The following is a 16,275-nucleotide window of genomic DNA, read 5'->3' as shown; positions in this document are numbered from 1 at the left end:
AACACAGCCGCCCATTCCTCCTTTCATGCTTCATTTTACTCGATGCCACTATCACCATTTCATCGAGTCTGTTTTTCTTGACAACTGTCTCCATAGAAGGAAACCCCAGGAAGCCAAGGTTTTCGGTCTGTTTTTCATTGCTGTGTTCTCAGTGGTGAGAACTGTCTCAGGCCCCAAGTTAGTGTTCAATAAAACATTCCTTACATGAACACCGGGAGCAGCAGAGGCGTCCCTGAAAACTTGCACAGCAAGGTCCTGTTTAGCTGCTGCCGCTCTGCATGTCAACCCTTAGAAATAAGCAAAGTCATGCTCCTCAGTTCCCGGATCGATGGCTACCGGGACTCCAACCTTCCAAGACGGGATGATGCTTCTGTCGCCTCTTCCTTAGCTGGAAGCGGGGACAGTAGCTCCCTCCCCGCACTCGAAATCAGCTGCGAGAAGCCGCGGCCCGGGAACGCCGGGCTCCCACCACCTCCACTTGAAGCGGTCGGAACGTTTCTGCCACGCCTCCGCGTGCGGCGGAAGGACTTCGGGGGCGCCCTTAGAGCGGGTTGGGCGGTGCTTCCGGGCAGAGCGGCTTCCGGGCAGAGCGGCGTGGGGCCGGACCGGTGAGTCCGCGGGTGGAGGCCCGCGCAGAGCGGAGAGCGTGGGCCGGCTGCCTGGGGCGGCTGGCGGCGCGAAGGGCCTTCACTCCCCGGGCCGGAGGCTGAATGGCCTGACCGGCGTCATGGGGAATGAGGGTGTGAGGGAGCGTGCGGAAGAGGAGGGCCGTTTCCGTGTGGGAGCTGCGGGGGAACATCTGGGGAATGTCCCTACCGCAGAGCGCGAGCTTTGGGAATTGGGACCCTGGGTTCGAGTTTTCGACCTGCCTCCAGCCAGGTGGCCTCGAGGGAGTGACGAATCATCGATCCTCGAGTTCCGCACCTGAAAACAGGACAGTGGTCACCCGAGCCTGCCTCACAGCGCTTGCTGGGATCAGGTCTGCGGACCAGCTTCCTGGCGTGGGCGTCGGTGCAGGTCGCAGTTGTTGGCAGGTAGCGGTCTGAGCTCCTGTGACAGGAAGCACGCCAACAGGCTTACGCGGGCTTTTCTGGGCTTGGGTTCCCAGGAAACAGATTAGTGATATTTTGAGAAGATGGGCTATTAGGAAGTTAGTTCCAGGACCGACCTGAGGGGTCACCAAGTGCATCTTTCTCCAGGATGCGTTGTAAGCATCCAGCTTCCCTTCCAGCGCCTTCAGTCACGGGGAGCTTCATTCACACCGGTCCTGTGCCCGCAATTTCCCGTCGCGCGCAGCTCTAACGAAAACAAACGTGCTTGTCTGCAGTGAGCCGCGAGTGTACCCACCTGCAGTGCCTACTCACCTTGTGTCTGAGCTTTCAGGGAATTCAGTAACAAAAGTAAAATACATCTTGATGTGATGGATGCAAGGAGCCACTTTTTAAAGAATTGGAGTTTAAAAACGTTGAAAACACTTGCTTGGAGAATCAAAATGTTCAATGTATTCACTGTATGTTACGTTACTACACATCATTAAACCTACAAGGGCATCAACATAGTTGTCGAAACAGTACAGAAGTTAGAATTAGGTCACTTCTCTACTTCAAGATGTTAAAGTGGATCGCCAGATTTCCTGCAGCAAAAGAGTCTCTTTCCGTGCTGTGGAGTGTTTGATTCAGTGAGAGACTTGGAGCTTTAGTAAATAATACCTAATTATTACAGGTGCCACAGGAAACAGTGTTGCCATAAACACCGTGTACAACTTGTCAATAGATTTTAATTCCAGAAGTCCATTTATAGGTCAGTTCTTCAGATCCTTAAATGTCTGTTTTAGAAACAATAATATAAAAGGAGGGTAAGGTCTTGGTTTTGGTCCTCATCATAAAGATTTATCTTTGACTCTGCCAGCGAGGGGATTTGTTTTGTCCTTAATGTCTTGGCACTTAGGATTCCTTTGAGCCTTCATTTATGCACCAAGAAAGCTGAGAATGAGAGTGTGGGGTAGGCAGGGATATTTCATTGGAGAGGGTGGAGGTGTGGATGTGATGGGATGTTTATTACTTGGTTATGGTTAATAGGTTCCCCCTACTACCTGTTTTGTCCTTGATTATTCAAGAAATGAAGGTTCGTATTGAAAATACAGAAATGAATAAAGAAACAAAAAAAAACCAATCACCCTTAATCCAGTCATACAGATGAAACCTATTTATTGAATTACTAAATTGTTTTCCTTTTAATAGTAGATATCTGTGTAGGTTTAATAGTGTGTCATTTTTTGAATTATGAGCCATAAGCATTTATCATTTATAAATAATAAATTTCATTTAAAAATTTGATTATGAAACAATTCACATATACACAGAGATGGAGGGGTAGTACAATAAATCACCACATCCATCACTCAGCTATAATAATCATTAATTGTCGCTCATCTTGCTTTATCTACACCCCTACTCACTTCTCATAATCCATGGTTCTGTCCTATGACACATCTGTAATGCATTTTTGTTTTTTAAAAAATTATAAAAGATACTTTTATTGGTGCCAAATTTGTGTGTAAATATTTTCAGTCTTTCTTGGGGATGGGAAAAGTTCCATGAGGATTTTGTAAATTTTTTTCACCCAACAATTATTGACTAAATTTCAGAGAATATAAGATGACCTTGCATTCTGATTTTTTTTTTTACTTGGTATGTTTACTTCCCCCTCTTTACTTTTCAAATTTAATTGTATAAAAAATGTCATTCAACCAAAGGACTTGTATGCATGCATATAAGCATAACCAATGGATACAGACACAGGGGGCGGGGGTGAGGGCATGAGTTGGGGATGGGGGGATATTGGGGAGATAAGGACACATTTGTAATACCTTAATAAACGGAAAAAAATCTAAAAAAAATGTCATTCAACAACAAAACAAATACTTTTAGGAAATTTACAATGTAATGATTTTTATAGGATATTGAATAATATAATACATTTAAGAAAAAATGGATGAAGAACCTGAAAGAACTAAGCGATGGGAAGGAGGCTATGAAAGAACATGGTGAGTAGAGCATTATTATAATGTCTCTCTTTTTAGACATTTTTTAAAAGTATATTTTTATTGATTTTTAGAGAGAGAGGAGGGGAGAGGGATAGAGAGATAGAAACATCGATGAGAGAGGAAGTCATTGATTGACTTCCTCCTACACAGCACCCACTGGGATCGAGCCCACAACCCGGGCATGTGCCTTGACTGGGAATCGAGCTGGCGACTTCTTAGTTCCTGGGTTGACTCTCAACTGCTGAGCCACACCAGCCAGGCATCTTTTAGACATTTTTTTACAACTTAATTAAAGTATATTTTACAAATGTTAAAATTAAGCTGTTTCCAGTGTGTAACTGAGTGATTTTTAGAAAATTTGTTCAGTTGTGCATTCATCACCACAAATCAGTTTCAGAACATTAAAAAATTTTTAGAGAGAGAGACACAAATTTTTCTCCACTCATTTGTGCATTCATTAGTTGCTTCTTGTATAGGCCCTGACTGGGGATCGAATGCAACCTAGTTACACTGGGATAACGCTCCAACCAACTGAGCTACCTGTCAGGTCCTAGAACATTTTTAAAAGCACCCCAGTAAGATCCCTCCTGCCCACTTACAATTAATTCAATTTATACCTCTAGCCCTAGCCAACCACTAATCTACGTTCTGTCTCTATAGATTGCCCTTTCTGGACATTTCATGTAAATGTAATAATATAATAGGTGGTCATTTGTGTCTGGCTTCCTTTCACTTAACATACTGTTTTTCCCACTAGCCCAGTAGTTCAGGTTGTGAGAGTGTTGTCCTGATATGCCAAGGTTGCAGGTTTTGTTTTTGTTTTTGTTTTTTTTAAAATATATTTTATTGATATTTTACAGAGAGGAAGGGAGAGGGATAGAGAGTTAGAAACATCTATGAGAGAGAAACATTGATCAGCTGCCTCCTGCACGCCCCCTTCTGGCGATGTGCCCGCAACCAAGGTACATGCCCTTGACAAGAATCGAACCTGGGATCCTTCAAACTGGCCAGGGCAAGGTTGCAGGTTTTATTGTTGTTTGTTTGTTTGATTTTGTTAATCCGAAGATAGTTTTTTTCCCAGTGATTTTTTTTTAGAGAGAATGGGAGGGAGAGAGAGAGAGAGAGAGAGAGAGATACATCGATTGATTGCCTCCTGCACATGCCCTGACCAGGGCCTGGGATTGATCCTGCAACCCAGGTACGTGCCCTTTGACAGGGAATGCACCCCTTGACCCTTCAGTGTATGGATCAATGCTCTAACCACTGAATACACCAGCCAGGGCAAGGTTGCAGGTTTGTTCTTGGGTAAGGGCACAAATAAGAAGCAACCAATGAATGCATAAATAAGTGGAACAACAAATAAATGTTTCTCTACCTCTTCCTTCTTCCCTCTCATTCTCCTTCCCTTCTTCCCTTCCCTCTTTCTCTTCCTTCCTCCTTCCCTTCCTCCCTCCCTTTCTTCCCCTCTCTCTCTAAAATCAATTTTTTTAAATGCTATTTTCAAGGTTCATTCATGTAGCATATATCAATAACTCATTCTTTTTTTATTGGAGAATAATATTCTATTCTGTTGTTAAACCATATTTTTACTCATCCGTTCATCAGTCGATAGACATTTAGATTTCTTACAGTTTTTGGCTGTTATGAATAATGCACCAGTGAACATTTACATACAGATCTTTATATGGACATATGTTTTCATTTCTATTGGGTTAATACATTTTTAGCTTATCTTTCTAAACAAGTAATTACTGCTTATAGGGAGATTCTTAAAGAAGATGAGTCAGGATCACTGAAAGCTACAATAGAAGACATTCTCTTCAAAGCAAAGAGAAAAAGGTATGTAAACTTTTTTGTAGGTATGTTACAAAAGCTAAAATATATTTCTTTAAGCTTCTCTGTGCACCTATACCCACTCCTCAGTACTTAATTTCACCAGTGTTTCAAGGAATTTGACCTGTAACCTAAACAGGGGGAAGGAACCAGGAACCTAGTACTTGAGCAGGGAAATGGGTCTTTAGGGACTATCCAGAATGCCTATAATTATGTGGCTCCCGTAAGTTAATAATTTACTAAATAAATGCAGGCTAGTTGAAGCATTGTATTGATTTTGGGGGGCAGTATATGATAGATAGTCCATTAAAATGTTTGCATAATTTTAACAGAGTATTTGAGCACCATGGACAAGTTCGACTTGGAATGGTATGTTATTTTTTCTTTTACTGGTACAGAACTATTTTGGGGTTAAGAAGCATTCTGCCTTGATAGAATAAACAAACCTTTTAAAACAACATATTAAAAAAATATATAGACTATGTGAGTACTAAATGCCATTTTTACTTCTTGGTCAAAAAAGTATTTGAAAACTGTCCTTCTTTGTATTTTTTTTGTAGATGCGCCATCTTTATGTGGTAGTAGATGGGTCAAGAACAATGGAAGACCAAGATTTAAAGCCGAATAGACTGACATGTACTTTAAAGGTAAAAGAAAATTTTTTACATACAATCTTCTTTTTTCTTTTTCTTTTGAGTTAATACAAACTATAGCTAAGTAGAAGTGCTACCAGATCATTTAGAAAATGATACACCAAAAGAGCTAATTATAGTAGTCCCGTCCCCCCCGCCCCCTTATCCTCAGTTTCAGTTACCATGGTCAACCACAGTCTGAAAATATTAATTAAAAAACTCCAGAGAAAAAAGTTCAGACGTTTTATTTACTTAATCCTCACCCGAGGATATATTTGTATTGATTTTAGAGAGAAAGGAAGGGAGGGAAAGAGAGAGAGAAAGACATAGATGTGAGAAAGAAACATCAATCGGTTGTCTCCCCTACGCGTGTGCCCAAGCCAGGGATTGAACCTGTATTTGGAGTATGGGACAATGCTCTAACCAACTGAGTCACCGGCCAGAGCTAAATTTTATCATTTTTTATGTAATATTTTTGTTACTGAACATTTTTGAAAATCTAATAACTTAAAAATCATGCTTGATAAATAGGTTTCCCAAAATATGTTCCCTATGGTTGTTATTTTGCTCTTACCTGGTATTTCCTTTTGTTTTATTTGAACAGTTGTTGGAATACTTCGTAGAGGAATATTTTGATCAAAATCCTATTAGTCAGGTATGTAAGTAAGTGATGGAATTCAGAATTAGATTCCTGATATTACTGCCAAATAGAATTTATTTTTAAAACATTGGGCATCTGTTCTATGAATTATTAAGTGATTCAGACTGTGTACCAGTTTTTAGTACATTTGTCAATGAAAAACAAGATAACTCTAAAAGTTAAATTATGTACAGTGAACTCATAGCTAAATTTATGTCTAAAGCATCATGAAAAAAGGTTTCTCACATGTTACTTATTCCTTTTGTAAACACTAATTTATGTTAATGTACATTCTTACCAAGAAGTAATTTGTTAAATTAAGAATTCTTTTTGTTTTTATTTTTAGATTGGAATTATTGTGACAAAGAGTAAAAGAGCTGAAAAACTGACAGAACTCTCAGGTATGCATTAAATTACCTTTATAGGACTCAAGGACTTGGCTTTATTTACTCAGCCTTGAAACCCTATCCAAAAGGTTGCCTAGTAAGTAAAATTAGGCCTTCCTGTATGTTCTCTATTAAATTTGGTATCAAAGATGAACTGTTTTTATTGTGTGTGTGTATCTTTATTTTTTTAATCCTTACCTAAGGATATATTTTTTTTAATTGGTTTGAGAGAGAGAGAGAAAGAGACTTTACTGGTTGTTTCCCCACCAGAGATTGAACCTGCAACCTGGGTATGTTCCAGGGCTAAGACAAACTTTTATTTATTTATTTATTTATTTATTTAAAGTATATTTTTATTGATTTCAGAGAGGAAGAGAGAGGGCGAGATAGAAACATCAATGATGAGAGAGAATCATTGATCAGTAGCCTCCTGCATGCCCCACACTGGGGATCGAACACGCAACCCAGGCATGTGCCCTGCCTGACCAGGAATCGAACCATGACCTCCTGGTTCATAGGTCGATGCTCAATCACTGAGCCACAGTGGCCACGTGGTGAGTTTTGATTATCATTACTTAATATGAAGACTGTTAAAATAGGAGAAAATGTCTGAAAAATACTATATTTCATTGAATCTCAAATTTCATAATTTTTGAGATATCATCAAGAAGAAAATATTGCCCAGCTGGAGTGGCTCCATTGTTTGAGTGTCATCCTGTGCACTGAAAGGTTGCCAGTTCAATTCCTGGTCAGGGCATATACTTGGGTTGTGGGTTTGGTCTCCAGTGAGGGCATGTAAGGAAGGCAACTGATTGATGTTTCTCTCTCACATCAGTGTTTCCCTCTTTCTCTCTCTCTCCTTTCCTCTCTCTAAGCATGTCCTCTGGTGAGGATTTAAAAAAAAGAAGGAAACACTAGCAATTAAACTTTGACACAAGATCAGTGATACGTGACTTGTTCATATCAGCTTCTTAATGATGTAATGTGTTGATCAACCATTCTAAAGAATTTGGCAGTTTGTCCTCCCTTCATTTGTATAACTTGGCTTGAGATGGAGAATTTTTTCATAGATATTATTTCTATAACAGAAGATAACACAGCTTTGTATATTTGTGGAAATCCTCCTTAGGTTTTTTAAAGCTCTTGGGGTTTTCCCCTGAAGAAAAATGTAGAATTGCAGACATTCTTCTATCAATGAATTTTTGCTTGACTAGTACAAGTTTACACCTCACTGCTCTGTGCCATGTCTTTCTACATAAAGATTTAACCTTTTGTATTAATAACCTTTCTAAAAAACACTTTAAATCACAGTTAAACTTGATGTGAATAGCACAAACAATGTACATAATGCACTTGAAGCAACAGCACATCGATAGCCATTCATAGGTTTCCACATGCTGTGTGGCTGCCAGTGATGGTAAGACACAGCATGATTTCAGAGATAGTAAAATGTGAACATATGTTAGTCTTAAAAGTGATGAAATAGGGAAATAGTAAAAGTAAAAAGTTATGCACTCTAGGTTAATATTATTTAAAATGTGTGCTAATAGGTAAAAAGCGATTAGTACAGCAGATCCTTGAATAACATCAAGTTCAGCATCATTTCATTATAGCAGTGATGAGATGCTGTAGGAGCTTAACTCTTGTTTATATCAATTAGTAAAATCGGTCTTGTTTTACGTTGTTTCGTTTAAAGTTTTAGAACCTATTGACAACGTTAGTGTGGACTTACTATATTTTTTTAGTGTGAAGTGAGACTTTATATAACAAACATCTCTCATAAAAATGCAAGTTACTAAAGACATAAATTGAAAGGATTCTGTTCTTTAACATAAATATGTAAATTTTGGGAGAGACAAATTCTATAATGTATAAATAGAGTTTTATTAAAAGTAAATTAACAAGGGATACACTTTGTAAAGTATATGATTGTCTAACAACCATGCTGTGCACCTGAAACTAATGTAAAATGATATTGAATGTAAACTGTAACTAAAATAAATAAAATTTAAAATAAATAAAAGTAAATTATTCCATTTCTATTTTAGGAAACCCTAGAAAACACATAACATCTTTGAAGAAAGCTGTAGATATGACCTGCCATGGAGAGCCATCTCTTTATAACTCCTTAAACATGGCTATGCAAACTCTAAAGTTAGTGTTTTATATTTATTACATATTTGATCTCAAAGTGTTTTGAATAAGTTGCTGAAAGGATAATATGTTAATATGTATCTCTATAAACCCAGCTATAATGAAATCATTATTAAGAGAAATATGTAATGTCATTTATGATGTTTAGTGTGGTGTTAATTTTTATTTTATATTTTAATTGGTGAGGTTTTAGAAAAATATAATTAAAATTGTAGCAGCGTTAGTATTACAAAAGAAATGTTTTGTTGAAAAATTATTTTATTGAAAATTCATTGTATATGGAATTTAATGTGGTATAATAATTTGAGTTTATTGTATATTTATTACCTTTTATTAGCTTACTAGAGGCCCGGTGCATGGATTTGTGCACCAGTGGGGTCCCTTGGATTGGCCTGTGGGGATCAGGCCAAAACTGGCTCTCCGACATCCCCTGAGGGTTCCCGGATTGCTAGAGGGCACAGGCCAGGCCGAGAGACCCCACCGGTGCACAAATCCATGCACCGGGCCTCTAGTATGCATATAAGATCTTTGGTTAATCTATCCTTGCCCTCCTCCCTCCCCCCTTCCCTCTGAGATTCATCAGTCTGTTCCATGTGTCCATGCCTGTGGTTTACACTTTTGTGTTGAACATCTGCCCCTGGTGGTCAGTGCGCATCATAGCTATCGGTCGGCCGGTCAAACAGTTGGCTGGTTGGCCAGTCACTTAGGCTTTTATATACATAGATTTTGTAATCTGTAAATTAATAGCACTCTTTTCCAACAAGTTCAACTATATGGAATATAACTTAGACCCAAGAGGAAGTATTCAGTATAGTTAAAGCTCATATATTTTGTCCCTGGCTAATCTGTCCTGACTCAGGTTTTTATACCTTTATATAATAGATATTTTTCTAGTTTCAAAGTAGATGAGAAGGTAATATGTGTAATAAAGGTAGGCACCATAGCAACCTCCACAAGTGAAAGCTAAGAGCCTAATAAGGAAGATATAAGCAGGTTGGCTATAAATAACTGATAAAATTGCTCCTAAAAGCGTAGAAATCTCTATTTAGTATAGAGGATAACTGCTTATCACATCTTAAAAGTCCATAAGCTATCATTTAATTAAACGGTACACAAGGCCCTAACCGGTTTGGCTCAGTGGATAGAGCGTCAGCCTGCAGACTGAAAGGTCCCAAGTTCAATTCCAGTCAGGGACATGTACCTTGGTTGCCAGCACATCCCCAGTGGGAGGTGTGCAGGAGGCAGCTGATCAATGTTTCTAACTATCTCTCTCCTTTACTCTCTGTAAAAAAAATAAATAAATAAAAATAAATCAATAAATGGTACACAAAAATTAATGTTTATGCTTATTATGACTCTGAATCACCCTGAACTTTAAAAAAGAAGTACATTACTGTTGTCACGCCACATGTATACATCCTAAAATTGACCCATATGGTATTATTGTACTTTCCAATTTACCCTTTAGATTTCGTATGAAACAAATCTACTGGAATGTAAGATTAATGATGTCAAGAACCTTTGTCAGTCTTGTTTATCTCTCTATCCCTAAAACTTACAAGAATTTTCAATTCCTTTCTTTGCAGTGTTGAAACAAATGAAATATTCTGTAGTCTAAATTTATAAACCATGTATACTGTCCTTTTTGGATAAACTATATTATTGTAATTTGTTGTACCTAATTGGATTGTATTTTGTCTTTCTTTAGACACATGCCTGGGCATACAAGTAGAGAAGTCCTAATCATCTTTAGCAGCCTCACAACTTGTGATCCATCTAATATCTATGACCTAATCAAGGTAGATACAATAATTTTATAATCACAACCGAAATTACAACTCTAAAGAAATTCTGTAGTGGTTTCCACTCTTGTGTTGAACATCTGCCCCTGGTGGTCTGTGCGCATCATAGCTATCGGTCAGCCGGTCAAACAGTTGGCTGGTTGGCCAGTCGCTTAGGCTTCTATATACATAGATTTTGTAATCTGTAAATTAATTCTTGTAAGTTTTACAAGTTTTCAGAGCATTCTGTTTATTTTTCAAACACTAATTGTTTAATGCTCTTTTTTTCTTCCCCCCAAACCATCCATTTCCTTGGATTTTATGAAGACCCTAAAGACAGCTAAAATTAGAGTGTCTGTTATTGGATTGTCTGCAGAAGTTCGGGTTTGCACTGTACTTGCTCGTGAAACTGGTGGTATATATCTAGAATCTTCAATATTTACTCATAATTGCTATGTAAGAAGTAACAAGCTATTAATTAAATTGGGTGTTTTAGCCTGTTTTTAAGCTTTAATTAAACAGTTCATGTCCTGAAGTCCAAAATATGGGTAGTCATCTTAAATATATCATTGCTTCTGTTGATGTCTCAAAATGCAAGGAATTTTCAGAAATTATGTCAGTGTGCAGAGGCAGTATACTCTTGAAAAGCTAGAAATTTCATTAGATGTAATACTTTGTAAAGATCTTATAACTTGGCTTTAATTAAATTGTAATTATAATTATTCCTAGAGAAGACAAGTAAAGATATTATTTAAATAAGATTTTTGAAAAATGATAATTAAATGTTTTTATAGAAATACATAGAAATTATATAATTCATTATTCTCTCTGGAAAGCAGATTTTATTTTATTTTGCTTTTTATCTTGTTAGGCACATACCATGTTATTTTAGATGAAAGCCATTACAAAGAATTGCTAACACATCATGTTAGTCCTCCTCCTGCTAGCTCAAGTTCTGAGTGCTCACTGATTCGTATGGGTAAGTGTTTATTTTAAAATAGACATTTAACATATATATATTTTTGGGTTAAACTAGACTTTCTATTTTCATTTGCACAAGTTATTTTAACATTTAAGATTTTTTAAACTCATATGTTTTATAGTTAGAGAAAATTATGCTGGTGAAGCAATTTTGGAAAATACAGAGATATAAAAGGAAAATTAAAACCATTTGTAGTCCTATCACTCAGAGAACACTACTGGTTTTTATTGTTACAGCGAGAAAGGTTTAAAGACACTGTATTTATAGAAAAATCCTTATACTAGGAAATTTAACAAATAAGCTACAAAACTTGTATTACTCAGTACTGTTTGATCAAAGCTGTGTAATACAAATTGAAAAGACACAGAAGGTTGTAGGAAGTTACATCAAATTGCTCAATGTGATTTTTTTCAGGAGACAGAATGATGGATTTTGTATCATGTAAAAATTTTTTTGTTTTCCTTTATTTTCTAAAAATTTTATAATCATTCATTACATTTATACTTAAAAAGATACAACTTTTTAAATATAAGAAGAATCTCCTGCTTAATCTCCAACTTTGTGGGCTTTGTGGTAGGAACATTTTTAGTTTCTGGTCCTAGAATTTTGTTATTTGCTTGGAAAAAGGAAGTAATACATTTTTTCTATGAAGGCTTTCCTCAGCATACCGTTGCTTCTCTGTCTGATCAAGATGCAAAGCCCTCTTTCAGCATGGCGTAAGTAAAAACCTGGAAACTGTCAGTGATGATGTTTTTATAGTTTTAATTCCATTCTATAAGTTACAAATGAAAAAGATGGGCTTGAAATGTAATGGCTTTTGTAAAATATTACATTCTATATAGCTGTAAAAAGGAGTGAGAACTATCTCTCTATACTCCTATGCAGTAATATTTAGGGTGTATTACTAAGTAAAACAAGGTAGAGAAAAGTGTATAGAGTGCTACCAGTTATCTAAGAAGAGGGAGGGAATTAGAGTAGATATACATACTTGCTTATATTAATAATAAAAATAGTAATGGAAATCAAAAGGGAAAACTAAAAAATGGTTACCTAGGTGTGTGGAGGAAGGCAAAGAGATAGATCATAGACTTTTCTGCATATACCTTGTTTTAACTTTGGAGCTTTACATTTTACATAATTGTAAAACTACTAGTAAATTTAAGAAAGTAATTTTAAATATTATAAAAAAGATTGCTGTCTCCAGCTATAAATAAGGTGTAACAGGGACTGGATTTACCCTCTTGCCTCCTGCCAGAAAACCAGACAAAATATATAAAACAACAGTTTTCAGATATTGGAAACAGTTAATGCAGATAAGAATCCCTAAAAGAAGGGAAACAAAAGACATCGGCCCTCTGATTGCAGTTCACTGTCTAGAGAGAATTTCCAGGCTGCAGTATAGGGAAGGAAAACCCACACAGAGCCTGGAGGTCTTGCTCAGTTGAAGAAACCAAGTTCAGAGTTTGAGGAGGCTGAAATGGCTGTTATTTTGTAGGGCAGAGTACTAGAGTGTAAAGAGCTTCACACAGCTCTCAAGATCTACAGGGACTTCCTCATGAGTCACTGTGAGCAAACTCCTGGAGCTATGGAAAGAGCCAGTGGACAGGAGCTGGCAGGACAATCCCTAGAGCTCACACGGGGCAGGGAGTAGTTTATATTCCCACCAGTCAGTTTGGAGAGGCCTCTTAACATAATAAGCATTGAACAGAGTCCACAGTAATGGAACCAAATTAACACTAGACTAACAGCTGCACTGGGCAGCCTAACAAACTTAAAAGCAAGTCTTGAACAGATCAAACTATTTCAAGTTACTTACATATATTTCAGAAAAAGCCTCACCATACTTAAGGGAATACAAAGAAGTCCACCACCCCAAAGCAAAATTCACAATGTCTGGCAGGCAATCAAAAATTACCAGGCATGCGAAGTCAGAAAATACCCATAAAAAGGGGAAAAATCACAGAATGGAAACATATCCAGAAATAACAAGTGACAGAATTAGTAAACAAAGTGTTAAAAGATAGGTAGGTATGTATGTGTATATTCCGTATGTTCAGGAAAGTAGACAAGAACATGAGCATGATAAGAGACATGGAAGCTAGGGGAAAAAACCCCAATTCAGATTTCTAGAGATGAAAAATACAGTTTGTAAGATAAAAAATTTAACAGCAAATTAGTTACTGAAGAAGAAAAGATTAGTGAATTCAAAGACATTAATGGAAACTATTCAAAACAAAAATGCAGACAGGAGACTTTATATCAAATGAGACACATAGGTTGACAGTAAAAGAACAGAAAAATATTTCATTCAAATAGTAACCAAAAGAGGAGAAAAACCAAGATGGCGGCATAGGTAAACACCGGAAATTGCTGCCTCCCACAACAACTTCAAAAATACAACTAAAAGACAAAACGGACATCATCCAGAACTACAGGAAGGCTGGCTGAGTGGAAATTCTACAACTAGAAGGAAAGAGAAAAGCACACTGAGACTCAGGAGGTGTGGAAGTAAAGTGCAGAAGTATGAAGGCGCACGTGGAAAGGGCTGGCAACTGAGGATGCAGTTGTCTTTTTCAATTGGGAGGGAGTCACAGGCTCCCGACTGCTCTGAACTCCAGTTCTGGGCGAGTCTCTGGGGACCCAGACTCATACAGGGAGAAACTGACTGTCTGGCAGTGGGCAGAACTTGGAACTCGAGGGCGGCTTTCTCTCAGAGGAGCTTGCAGCGATTACCGGGACACTGAGACTCGGGATCTCTTAGGGCAGGGCTGAGGATCAGCCATAGCTGTTTGCTCTGCCCTGTTGATTCCCTGAGACCCCGCCCCACCCAAGCTGTGCGCAGAGGCTTTTGCATATGAAAGGCCTGGCCCTTTGCAATCTGAAAATTACCTAACAAACTGCAGCTGGGCCAGACAGACCCAGAACTTCCAAGAGAAGGCCCAAGGCCCCACAGCAGCTTGCATTGCTTCACAACTGGGCCTCATCTGGGCACCTCCAAACCCCAAACAAGGAAGGAGAAACTGCAGATCTCTTCGTAGCTCCTGCTGGGTAGCCTCAGGCAGAGGCTAAATTAGCACCTCCTTAGAGATCCAAGAGCCAGTGTACCCAGTGGTCAGAGTGGGACCATCCAGATTACAACTCCTCAGATCCATAAGGGACACACTCAGGGGGCAGACTCAGTGAGCACCAAAGCCCCACTGGAGCAAGTCTTGCCCCAGAAGGGTGTTTTCAGCACAGAAGTTCTCCCACCTTAGACACAGCTGGTTCTCACAGACAATTGGCCTGGAGGTCAATTCCTCCCAGTGATACCTACAACAATCAAGGCTTAACTACAACAAGACTGTGCACAAAGCCCACAAAGGGGTGCACCAAGAGTGTCCACCTCAGATAATTAGGGAGGCTAAGCCACTGGGCCCTATAGGACACCTAGCACACAAAGCCACTCTACCAACACAGGGAAGTATAAAAAATGTGGAGACAAACAGGTCACAAATGACAGAAATGGAGGAAAGCAAACTACTGGATATAGAGTTCAAAACCATGGTTATAAGGTTTTTCAAGAATTTTCTAGAAACCGCCGATAAATTTAGTGAGACCCTGGAGGATATGAAAAAAGACCAACTAGAAATTAAGCATACACTGACTGAAATAAAGAATAATATACAGAGATCCAACAGCAGACAAGAGGATCCCAAGAATCAAGTCAAAGATTTGAAATATGAAGAAGCAAAAAATACCCAACCAGAAAAGCAAAAAGAAAAAAGAATCCAAAAATATGAAGATAGTGTAAGGAGCCTCTGGGACAACTTCAAGCGTACCAACATCCAAATTATAGGGGTGCCAGAAGAAGAGAGAGAGCAAGATATTGAAAACCTATTTGAAGAAATAATGACAGAAAACTTCCCCTACCTGGTGAAAGAAATAGACTTACAAGTCCAGGATGCGCAGAGAACCCCAAACAAAAGGAATCCAAAGAGGACCACACCAAGACACATCATAATTAAAATGCCAAGGGCAAAAGACAAAGAGAGAATCTTAAAAGCAGCAAGAGAAATACAGTCACTTACCTACAAGGGATTACCCATACGACTGTCAGCTGATTTCTCAACAGAAACTATGCAGGCCAGAAGGGAGTGGCAAGAAATATTCAAAGTGATGAATAGCAAGAACCTACAACCAAGATTACTTTATCCAGCAAAGCTATCATTCAGAATTGAAGGTCAGATAAAGAGCTTCACAGATAAGAAAAAGCTAAAGGAGTTCATCACCACCAAACCAGTATTATATGAAATGCTGAAAGGTATTCTTTAAGAAGAGGAAGAAGAAAAAGGTAAAGATAAAAATTATGAACAGCAAGTACATATCTATCAACAAGTGAATCTGAAAATAAGTGAATAAAAAATCTGATGAACAGAGTAAACTGGTGAATATAATATAATCAGGGGCATAGAAAGGGAGTGGACTGACAATTCTTGGGGGGAGAGCGATGTGGGGGTGCAGGAATAGACTGGACAAAAATCATACACCTATGATGAGGACAGTGGGAGGAGTAAGGGCAGAGGCAGCCGAGGGAACTGGCTGGAGGAGAGCTATGGCAAATTCTTTCTGCAGCAACTGTGAGCTCCCTGAAGGATTAAGGGTTAATATTCAACAATGCTCACAGGATGAACTCAGATATGTACATAAGTCAGCTAAGAAACAACTTCTAGAGTTAGATATCAAGAGAGCAACTTCACTCTGCTCTAACTTTTCTCCCTTTTCATCATATGTTTGTAAAAGAACTGAGTTACTCTCCACAGGCTTACTGGAAGGCTATACGGA

At 38.3% G+C, this 16,275-nt stretch overlaps 1 protein-coding gene across 1 annotated transcript in view; it reads left to right on the top strand.

Annotated features, from left to right (window-relative positions):
- Window positions 1–565: 565 nt before the first annotated feature.
- Window positions 566–16,275, top strand: part of GTF2H2 (general transcription factor IIH subunit 2) — a 21,394-nt gene continuing 5,684 nt past the window's right edge. Inside the window, exons 1-12 of the mRNA XM_023752415.1 lie at window positions 566–1,800; window positions 2,959–3,046; window positions 4,808–4,885; window positions 5,212–5,248; window positions 5,440–5,526; window positions 6,116–6,166; window positions 6,498–6,552; window positions 8,586–8,691; window positions 10,400–10,490; window positions 10,800–10,887; window positions 11,344–11,451; window positions 12,107–12,170. Of these exons, the coding sequence (XP_023608183.1) occupies window positions 2,991–3,046; window positions 4,808–4,885; window positions 5,212–5,248; window positions 5,440–5,526; window positions 6,116–6,166; window positions 6,498–6,552; window positions 8,586–8,691; window positions 10,400–10,490; window positions 10,800–10,887; window positions 11,344–11,451; window positions 12,107–12,170 (821 nt within the window). The 5' untranslated portion in view covers window positions 566–1,800; window positions 2,959–2,990. The remainder of the gene's footprint in view (window positions 1,801–2,958; window positions 3,047–4,807; window positions 4,886–5,211; window positions 5,249–5,439; window positions 5,527–6,115; window positions 6,167–6,497; window positions 6,553–8,585; window positions 8,692–10,399; window positions 10,491–10,799; window positions 10,888–11,343; window positions 11,452–12,106; window positions 12,171–16,275) is intronic.

This window comes from Myotis lucifugus, unplaced genomic scaffold (genome assembly GCF_000147115.1).
Source record: "Myotis lucifugus unplaced genomic scaffold, Myoluc2.0 scaffold_0, whole genome shotgun sequence".
Classification (NCBI taxonomy): Eukaryota; Metazoa; Chordata; class Mammalia; order Chiroptera; family Vespertilionidae; genus Myotis; species Myotis lucifugus.
This window is presented reverse-complemented; position numbering and strand designations above follow the sequence as displayed.